At 36.3% G+C, this 11,335-nt stretch overlaps 1 protein-coding gene across 2 annotated transcripts in view; it reads right to left on the bottom strand.

Annotated features, from left to right (window-relative positions):
• Positions 1–253: 253 nt before the first annotated feature.
• Positions 254–11,335, bottom strand: part of LOC127085672 (potassium channel AKT2/3) — a 33,836-nt gene continuing 22,754 nt past the window's right edge. The window contains exons 3-9 of one of the 2 annotated variants that reach the window (XM_051026184.1): positions 2,653–3,181; positions 2,327–2,566; positions 1,923–2,240; positions 1,653–1,838; positions 1,367–1,442; positions 711–1,280; positions 254–564 (exon numbers count right to left, since the gene is read on the bottom strand). In XM_051026184.1, the coding sequence (XP_050882141.1) occupies positions 452–564; positions 711–1,280; positions 1,367–1,442; positions 1,653–1,838; positions 1,923–2,240; positions 2,327–2,566; positions 2,653–3,181 (2,032 nt within the window). In that variant the 3' untranslated portion in view covers positions 254–451. The remainder of the gene's footprint in view (positions 565–710; positions 1,281–1,366; positions 1,443–1,652; positions 1,839–1,922; positions 2,241–2,326; positions 2,567–2,652; positions 3,182–11,335) is intronic. The other variant, XM_051026178.1, reaches the window with a different exon arrangement.

Here is an 11,335-nt window from a genome sequence, read left to right as displayed (position 1 = left end):
GTGATAGGTGGAAACCATGGTGCATGAAGTAGAAATCCTATAGCACCACCATGGTGCACTCTGGTATTGGATGACACCCGGCGTTAACTACAGACTTGTAGTATCCGGGCGTCATTAACTACGAACATGTGGTATCAGGCTACCAACGGAAGCCATTTATGCAAGCTAGAAAATTAGAACCCAAAGTATTTTTCTTGTATCAAACAAGCAAGTTGTCTACCTTCTATTTTATATCAATAGTTGGAGCCTTGAAATATGCTAAATCATGTAGTACATCCAAAGTCACTATATTTTACAATCAAACCCCCCATTGAGTTGGGGGTATAAGAAATATATTGTACATTAGCAAATAAGATGTCATTTTCTGTGTTTGAGTGTTTGAATAGCAGCACTCTAATTCTTTTGTGCAAGATTATATACTTACATACACTTGACATTTTGCATCAATAGTCTATTCAACAATAAAAAGTTTATCATTATCTCTGATCACATCAATACTGTTAATTTCTGCTCCTTCTTCATTTGTCACCATTGCATCTCTTGCATCAAACTCAAATTTTTCACCTATTGTTCACAAACAAAAGAAGAAGAAAAAAAATGAGAGATCGAGAAATACAGACAAAGACACATTTGTATCTGACTACATGCTAGAATTTATAATAACAATATCGATGTATCAGTATTAACTTACGAAAAATTCGAAACGTTACCTGCGATAATTTTGAGCTTCTCCAATGAATCAGGCAATTTTATTAACTTTCCCGCTTCAGTGAAACCTTTTTCTCTTCTCACTATAGGGTGACCTCTATATATGCTTACTCTTGGACACTCTACTACATTATATCTTCCCCAAATGTGTTTATGTTCTTCTTGATTTTCACCCTTTAATACAAACTCATTAGGCATTGCCTCATTCACATTAATTAAATGCCCGATTTCGCGTTTCTGCAACAGTTCATCTAAGGTAGATGCGGAAAATTCATGAGTATGTATATCAGCAACGTCTGCACCGTTCATAACAAGCAACTGAGCCATGTCAACAAGATTTTCTGTTATAGCAATTTGTATAGCTTTCGTTCCGTGTCCATCTTTCGAGTCGATGTTTAGTCCTTGCTTTAAAAGCTCGTTCATCACGGTTAAATCGTTTCTTTTTGTTGCTTGACATAGAAGATTCCCTGCTGTGTATGGATCAGAAAGTGCAGAAAGCTGATAGAGGATTCTGAAGATTGAGTAATGTTTTGAAGCTATTGCATACCATAGTGCAGTGTTACCATTCATATCTGTCAATAATGGAAATGTAAATTTCTATATGAATGTGAAATATAAATCCATAAAAATTATAATCATAGAGAAATATATGTGATACCTTTTATGTGTATGTTGCATGTATGTTTGAGCAAGACTTTAATACACTCTTCATGTCCATTTGATGCGGCTATGTGCTGCACACACAATCAACTATTAAGTTGATAGTAAGGAAGGAAGTAATCGATGAAACACTGATACAGACATGAATACATAAAAACCGATAATAATTTAAGATAATGAAAGTGTTGACACTAACACGTCTCAGACATCAGACACACCATCTATCTCAAGTGTCTGTGTTATGTATGAATAAGAGCATGAATGTTAGACGTTAGCATACATACCAATGGAGTTTTTCCTTTTGAGTCACCAATATCAGGATCCAAACCAGTTCTTAGAAGCTCCTCAAGAAAAGCAGCATTACCTGTGCTAGCCACAGTTAACAAATTCACAGCCATGTTAGGATCCTCTTCTTCAACAGTCTCCATCATTACATCTTTGATACTCAAATCCTTAAGCTCCTTATAATGCTGCAATTGCATCACATTATACTATATAAGCTTTCAAATGAAAACCATAATAAGCGTCACGACTTGTAATAAATAATAACCAACCTGAAGGAAATTTTTGAGAATTAATATATTATCTTCTTTTTTAATATGCATTGATTCTATAAGAGCACTGGTTTTCAACCTCAGAAGCTCTGTGAAAGTCTTGGTTCTATATGTATAACTTTGAGACCTACAACAAAGTGCACCAACTTCTCCAAACATGTCTCCAGTTGTTAGAGTCCCTAAAATGATCTCTTTCTCTATAACACTATCAATGATCTCTACTTCTCCTGACACTATAATGTAAACATCATCTGGTGCTTCATTTTGCATTATAACATCCTCTTTAGGTGGTATGTATTCGGCGTTCATTTTCGCAACCTGCAACACATTCACATTGAATTTATCTACTGAAATAAGCACTTGAGACCGCTTGTGAGAGTTCACAGAAACAAAACAACTCTTACGAGGGACAGAAGGGTTTCTTTCGAGACGCCTTTGAAGAGATAGACTTTCTCTACAGTTGGAAAAAACAAATGTTGGCAAATGCTTTTGCAAATTGACTTTGGCAGCTGTTCAATTAACTGGTGTTGATTCAAGCTTTCTGCCTTAAATCTCAAACACATGTAAGCAAGAATCTGTTCTTTTAACATTGGTGGCAAGCGATTTCGGTACACAAAGTTGGAGGCTGCTTCAATGCTATTTCTCTACAACAATATAAAATGTCATCATGAAGTTCGGAGTTCAGCCAATTGTACCTACGTTTCTGATAGTAATAATAAATAATACTTACAAATTCCATAGTGCGACGAGTTCCTTCGACTACAAGATTTGTCATGTTACCAATTAAGTAAGAAGTTAGGCCAAGATTGAAGAGCATATAGAAAATAATGAAAATCATTTCCATGGTGTTGACAGCATGAAGGTCACCATAACCAACAGTAGTCATGGTAGTGATGGACCAGTAGATGGCTGAAATGTATCTGGTTCTAGGACTTGTCTCTTTGAAATTTGGAATGACAGCTCCAATCCATGTCTTTCCTTTTTGAGGGTATCTATCAGCTAGCATGTAGTAGAGACAGCCAGCACAATGAACTGAAAAAAGTGTGACAGAAAGAAGCCTAGCACATCTGACCCAGAAATAGCTGAACCTGATGTCTTTCTCAAGCCTTGTGAAGAATTGTTTGACACGTCTGATTCTCCAAAATCTGAGCATTCCCAAGAGAAAGTAAGGGAGACTCAATTTGTGGGTGCCAATATAGCCTATTGCTTCGTATGGTATTGTTGATGCTACATCCATTATGAACCATGATGACAAGTACCTATCTCAAACAAGTTACAATATGAATAACAATGGTGTTACTCAAAGACTTACTTGGAATACCTAAACAGAACTTAAAAGGATTGATATAATTAATGCCATAAAATCTTAAGAGATGAAGAAAAAAAACTTATTTTAAGATTGCAAAAATTAAAAAGCAGTAAAAACAGCAAAGAGATTGTAAGGTGGCGTCAGAACAGTGGGTAGGTGGTCTGACAAAGGTGGTCGGCGGCGGTGAGAGAACACCGCCACAAAATGTAAGCCGAACCATGGAGCTTTGGCCGGCGGCACCTCGGCCGGGCGACACTTTGGGTCGGTCAGGGGTTCGAGTTTTCAATCATCCTATATGTTTTTTTGTCTGATCATGTCTTCTGAGCTTTTCCATTTCTGTCCATTCATTAAAGGTTTTAGTTTTAGATTTGTTATGCATATCTTTAGTTTCAGGAGATATAAGTCTTTTTCATTTTTGTTTTCGCGGGGTTTGAAAATCCTGGTAGTAATTTTAGAGAGACAATGTTCAATTTCTAAGAGTGTTTTTCGGATTTGAGAAATCATTCGAGATATCTTAAAGGGATTGTAAAACATTTCTAGATATTTTGGACTTGTGTTATTTCTATATATAGAGTTGAAAAGTTGTTGTTGGAAATTTGAATGACTATTTTCTTATAACTCATATGTAATATTTTGTAACGACTCTTGAAAATATAGTGAATCACAGAAGCTACTCTCTACCTAGAGTAGATTGTTTGGTCGTATTGGGGAAACAAGTTATTGTGCTTATTGTCTTTACTTTATCTTCTTTTGTCAAGTTAAACTGATGTCTATTGCATAGAGAACTATATTTGCGAAAGCCATTTATTTTGGTTTCCATTGTTCTGTGTCGTCACACATCAAAAAAAATTGGTGTGATTAAACCTTTGAATTTTACAACAAGTGGTGTCCACCGCGGGGCATAGCGATTTTATTTACAAATGAGCACCATGAATTCTAAATGGCGCATCGAGAGATTTTCTGAAGAGAACAATTTTGTGTTGTGGCAAAAGAAGATGCAAACAATCTTAACTCGGGAGAAGTGTATTGAAGCATTGAAGGGTGAGAAATCGATGTCTGCACTTCTAACAGAGATAGAGAAGTCAGGGATGGTGGATAAGACTAGAAGTGTCATTATCTTGTGTCTCAGAGATAGAGCTTTAAGGAAGTTCCCAGGAGAAGATTGGGGTTTCAATGTGAGAAAAACTTGAGTCATTGTATATGACAAAGTCTTTCCCTCACTGTTTGTGTCTGAAATAACAACTCTACTCATTTTGAATTGTAAAGAACACATTTATAGTGGAGACGTTTACAGAATTTCACAAGATTATTAATGATCATGAGAATATTAAGTTGAAGATTGATGATGATAACAAGGATCATGTCTTGTTGAGCTCATTATTCAGATCCTTTGAGCATTTTAAGGATGTCGTTCTATATGGTAAGGAAAGTACTATTATTTTGGATGAAGTCCATACATTTATGAGATGCAAAGAGTTTTCAAAGATAAAAATTTTGAATATTGACGATAGTGGTGAAGGCCTAAGTGTCTCAAGAGAAGGAGGTTAGAGTAGAGAGATATCCAAATCAAAAGGGGTTTGATAAGTCAAGATTTAAATGCTTTATTTTTCAAAGTTTTGATCACTTCAAGAGGGATTTTTCTAAGAGATAGGACAATGAAGATTATATTTTGATTGTTGTTGCCTTAGATTAGGATAGTTATGAGATTTTTTGTGTACTGGTGGTGTAAAATTTGGAGACTGAAGAAGGTTGAGTCATAGAATTGGGTTACTCTTGTCGCATGTGTTCAAAAAAATAATACTTTTAGATTTTGAAGTTGGAGTAAGGTAGAGTAGTTATCCTTGGTGACAATAAGGTTTGCATGGTACATGGTTTTGTTATGGTCAGGCTTAAAATATTTTATGATCATAAGTTTCTTCTTCACAACGTATTTTCTAGAGCTGAGGCGATTTTTTTTATCCATAATCATGTTTGATTATCTTGGCTATTGCACTAGAGTTGAATATGGGGTGTTGAAGATTTTGCATGGTTAAGGGATCATATCCAAATGGTCTAAAATATGTGATTTATATATTTTAAAAGGTTTCAATGTTTTTGTTCATTCATCATCATATAATGAAGACTTTCATGACAAGAATAATTTATGAGATTTGAGGTCAAGGCATGATGGTGTCTGAAGGTTGTTTTAAGCAATTTAGTGAATTTTGCAGGAGACCGGGGATAAAAACACATGTGATCGTTAAGTTGTCATTGAGTTTCTAGAGTAAGGTTGTTACCAAATAAGCTTACTTGATTGACAGATGTTCATTTACAAGAAAAGACTTCCAAACACTTATACAGGTATGGAGTAGGAAGACTGCAACCTACTATATTTTCAAGGTCATCAAAGTTTTTCCTATTGTGCAAATCAATTTAATTGAGTTTGATGGTAAAATTTTGTATTGTTTCTTCAATGACTACGAAAATGTATGATGGGTTATGAGTTGTTAGAAGTTGAACCTGGAGGATTGAATACATTCAATTGCAAATGTATTACTTTCAGTGTGTCTCGTCAGTGAAAATAGAGTAATGACCCGGAGATGAAAATTTTATAAACTATGGTGAAAAGACTCCATTTGAGGTGGAGATTCCTACTACAAGTACTAGTAGTATTAAGAGAGCGATTACAAAATCCTATGATTATCATTTGACTCGTAATAAGGTAAGGATGGAAATTATACTATCTCAAGAAGCAATTACGTAGACCTAGAGTGTTATGCTTTGAATGTGTATAAAATATCGTAAAACTCAATGACATGAACCTTCCGGGAAGCATTCACAAAATTCATATTTGTGGGCTTGTTAGACTACTTAAGAAGAAAAATATGGTTAGGACCAAGTGGGTGCAAGTTGCAAGACTAAGGTACAAACGAGTCTTGAACTTCATAAAAATTGTTTGGTAAGTGTTGAATTGGTAGAGAGTAGCTAGGAGGTTGATGACTAAATTGGCATCACCATAATTTCAATTCAAAGTAGAGATTATTGAAGTAGACCTTAAAACCTTATGTGATAAAAAGAAAGAAAATATACTTCGAGATTGTATAAACCAAAAAGCCAAAAAAGCAACCAGGATGTCGTTAGATGACGTCAGAACAATAACTATGCGGTACAACGAAGGTGGAGGAGCTTCGGTTGGCGACGCTTCAGGTCAATCTGCGGTGATTTGGGTTTTCAATCATCCTATCCGTTTTTTTCTTGGTTTGTGCGTTTTAGTCCATAAATTTGTTTGTTATTGGGTTGAGTTTTGAGTTTGTTATAAATATCTTGAGTTTTAACCATTATATATATGTATTTCTTGCATTTTTGTTATTAGAACCTTTAGAACTTTAGAGATGAAAACAAAGAAAAGAGTTTGAGAATCCTAGTAATAATTTTAGAGAGACAAGGATAAATTCCTAAGAGTGTTTTCTTAGAATTTAGAAAACTCTTGGAGATATCAAATGGGGATTGTGAAACACAACTAAACACCTTAGACTAGTGTGATTTATATATAGAGAGTTAGAGAGTATTAGGAAACATTTGAGTTTAATATAGAGTTTGTTCTTGAGAATTTGAGGGACTATTTTTTTTAACTCATTTGTAATATTTTATAACAACTCTTGTAAGTATAGTGAATTGAAGAGTTACCCTCTTTTCCATAATAGAACGTTCAATCGAATTGGATAAACAAATAATTGTATTAATTATTTTTATTTTATTTTTTTCTATCAAATTAAATTGATATCCATAAATTGAAGACTAATTAATTTTGTTCTATATTCTCACTCATTTTTTTAATTTTGTTGTATATTCTCACACATTTTTTTAACTTAATTGAATCTTTTAATTTTACAACAAAAACACACAACTCTTGTTGGTGCAAAGGTAGAATGAATGATGAACGGAAATATTCTATTAAGAGAATGACGGCTACAAAACATGATAAAAGTTACAATGATTGTCACCCTATTTATAAGCTACAACTAGGGTTACTAGAATAGGATAAAATACTAAAATACCCTCTAACAAACTTAGGGGCTAAGAAAATAATACAATTTAAATATGAATTAAATCTAATAAAATCTAATACCATCCCTTAATTCATATTCCATCAAAACTTGTAACACCAATTCCATCCCTTAATCTGAGAAATTGATCAGTCTTGATAGCTTTCGTCAGAACATCTGCCAACTGTTTCTGAGTGCTGCAGTGTACAACTTCTAACACTCCCCTCTGAACTTGATGTCTCAGAAAATGATACTTGGTCTCAATGTGCTTGCTTCTCCCATGCAACACTGGGTTTCTGGCAAGATTAATTGCATACTTGTTGTCAATCATCAGCTTCAGAGGTTTGTTTACTTTAATCTTCAGATCCTGCAATAGATTCAGAATCCACACAGCTTGACATGCAGTAACAGCACCTGCAATGTATTCAGCTTCACAAGTTGACAACGCCACAACAGGTTGCTTCTTGGAACACCAAGAAATGGGACCTCCCAGAAATTTGAATAAGTACCCAGACGTACTTCTTCTGTCAACTCTGTCTCCACACCAATCAAAATCTGAATAACTCAGAAGTTCTGACTCATTCTTTCTTCCAGAAGGAAATAATACTCCATACTTCAGAGTTCCCTTGATATACCTCAGAATCCTGACAGCAGCTTGGTAATGGGACCACTTAGGTTTACTCATGAACCTACTAACCATCCCAACTGAATAGCAAATATCAGGTCTGGTATTGCACAAATACCTCAGAGAACCAACCAACTGTTTGAAGGTTGTAGCGTCCACATCCTTTCCATCAGAGTCAGAATCCAGTTTCTGATTTGTATCAGAAGGTGTGACAGCAATCTTACAATTATTTAGATTAAATCTCTTCAGAAGTTCTAATTCATACTTGAGCTGATGCAAAATAATACCTTTCTCAGAGTATCTGAACTCCATCCCTAGAAAGTATGTCATTTTGCCTAGATCAGTCATTTCGAATTCATTCATCAGAACTTTCTTGAACTTGGCTATCTCCTGTTCAGAACATCCAGTCAGCAGTATATCATCAACATATAAACATACCAGAGTCATATTTCCTTCAGAAGTATGCTGAACATAGACACCGTACTCCATCTCACATTTCTGAAAGCCTTGCTTCTTGAAAAATGAATCAATCTTCTGATTCCAAGCTCTGGGCGCTTGTTTCAATCCATATAGAGCTTTGTATAATCTGTACACCATCCCTTCCTGATTCTTTTTCACAAATCCAGGAGGTTGTGACACGTAAACTTCTTCTTCTAATGGACCGTTCAGAAATGTAGATTTTACATCTAAATGCATCAGAGGCCAATTCCTGTTAGTAGCTATTGCAATCACCATTCTGATTGTTTCATGTCTTGCTACAGGTGCAAACACTTCAGAGTAATTCAGTCCAGGTTTCTGTAGAAATCCTCTGGCTACCAACCTTGCTTTATGTTTGCCAATTGAACCATCTGGCTTTAACTTCTGCTTGAAAACCCATCTGACGCTGATGACTTTCTTGTCTTTTGGAAGTTCTGTCAGCTTCCAAGTCTTGTTTCTCTCTATAGCATCAAGTTCTTCTTTCATGGCCTTCAGCTAGAGCTTCTGCTTAAGAGCCTCTTCTGTACTTATGGGTTCAGAGTCTACTAACATGGCACACTGAATAACTTCTCCTTCAGAGTCTACTTCAGTGTCTTGCAGCATGTCAAATTCTGCATATCTTCTGGGGATGTTTCTGATTCTTTGTGGTCTCTGAACTTGTTCAGAGTCTTGAGCTTCAGATTTTCTAGCTTCAGATGGTTGACTTCCTCCAGAGCTTTGACCATCTTCAGGGTCTGGCATATTTCCAGAGTCTGAATTGCCACCAGAATCTGGATTACCATCAGAGTCTGGGTCATCAGAGTCTGGATCATCAGAGTCACCTTCATCTTCTGAGTCTTCTCCAGAGTCAGACTCACTATCAGAATCAGAATCAACGTCTTCAGAAATTCTTAACTCTGACCTTTCTTTAGAGGTTCTAACATCAGAATCAGATTGAGACTTATCCCAATTTCAAACTTCTGATTCCTTCACAATCACATCTCTGTTGAATTCAATTTTATTGGTTTCTGGACAATAGAGCTTGTATGCACCTGTACTGTGGTACCCTATCAGAATCATCACTTTGCTTCTATCATCCAGCTTCTGTCTTCTGGCTTCTGGAACATGTTTATAGCAAACAGAACCAAACACCTTCAGATGACTAACACTTTGCTTATCTCCAGTCCACTTCTGTATTGGAACTATTTCCTTCAACTTCTTCGTAGGACATCGATTGAGTACATACGTTGCAGTGGCAACAACTTCTCCCCAGAGCTTCTGAGGAAGTTTCTTCTCCTTTAGCATGCTTCTCACCATATCAAGCAAAGTGCGATTTCTTCTTTCAGCAAGACCATTGTGTTGAGGGGTATAAGGAGCAGTAACCTCATGCTCAATTCCATTCTCCTCACAGAACTTCTGGAACTCTTTGGAGTTATACTCACCTCCACCGTCAGTTCTAAGAATCTTCAACTTCTGACCACTCTGATTCTCAGCCTTCATTCTGAACTTCTTGAATTCATCAAACACCTCGTGTTTAAACTTAATAAGGGATACCCATGTCATTCTTGTGAACTCATCAACAAATAACACAAAGTATTTATTCCCTTCAATCGATGCTACTGGAAATGGACCACACACATCAGAATGTACAACTCCCAAGGCATGTTTTGCTCTTGGAGCAGTTTCTGACGCAAATGACAATCGTGGTTGTTTTCCTTCCATGCAAACTTTGCATGACTTTTCAGGCTTCTTAATTGCAGGAATTCCATGTACCAACTTCTTTGAATTCAGATGTTTTAAGCTTCTGAAATTCAAATGACCAAATCTTATGTGCCACAACTCACTCTCCTTCTCAGCACTTGTTGCACTAAGACATTCTGAGTCTGCAGTTCTGACATTCACCTTGAATGTTCTATTCCTTCCCTGTTCTGACTCCATAATCAACTTCTGATTGCAGTCATACAGCTTCAGAAGATTGTCCTTCATGGTAACTGAAAAACCTTTCTCAATTAATTGTCCCACACTCATCAGATTGCTTCTGATGCCAGGTACATACCACATGTTCTGAATCAATGCTGTTTTCCCATTGTTCAGAATCACTCTGACATTTCCCATACCTTCTGCATTAAGATATTTGTCATCAGCACATCTGATCTTTGTCCTCTTTTCAGAGTCAAAGTCAACCAGCCATTTCTTGTTTCCAGTAAGATGATTTGAACAGCCAGTGTCCATATACCACCAGTCTATCAGATCCATATCATCAGATTCAGAGGCCATCAATAGCACAGATTCGTCATCAGAACTTCTGGCTATATTTGCTTCTTCTGATTTTTTCTCCTTGTTTGACCAACAGTCTCTAGCAAAGTGACCAAACTTCTTACAACAGTAACATTGGATCTTCTTCTTGTCATACTTCTCTTTTCCCTTCTGAGCATTCTTTTGTCTATCAGAGGTTGAGCTTTCTGACTTCTGACCACCATCAGATCTTCTCCTGACTTCTGACTACTTTTGATACCTCCTATCAGAAGTTGCTTTCAGAGCCTGCTGCTCTACTTCCCTTTCAGAAGTTCTCTCAGTCAAACGCAACTCTTGCGCTTCTAGACTGCTCTGCAGCTCTTCAATTCTCATGGTGCTCAGATCTTTGGAATGTTCTATTGCTACCACAATGTAATCAAATTGAGAGGTAAGGGATCTCAATACCTTCTCCATGATTGTTTCTTCAGAAAGAGTTTCTCCACACGCTTTCATCTCATTAGTGATCAGAATCACTCTGGAGATGTATTCAGAAACTTTCTCATTATTCTTCATGTTGAGATTCTCATATTGCTTTCTCAAGGACTGAATCTTCACCTTCTTCACTGATGCGTCACCACCATAACATCTAACCAGTGTGTCCCACGCAGCCTTTGCTGTCGTTGAATCTGCAATCTTCTCAAACACATTTACATCAACACATTGATGAATGAAGAACAATGTTTTCTGATCCTTCTTCCTTACT

The sequence above is a fragment of the Lathyrus oleraceus genome, chromosome 1 (genome assembly GCF_024323335.1).
Source record: "Lathyrus oleraceus cultivar Zhongwan6 chromosome 1, CAAS_Psat_ZW6_1.0, whole genome shotgun sequence".
NCBI lineage: Eukaryota > Viridiplantae > Streptophyta > Magnoliopsida > Fabales > Fabaceae > Lathyrus > Lathyrus oleraceus.
This window is presented reverse-complemented; position numbering and strand designations above follow the sequence as displayed.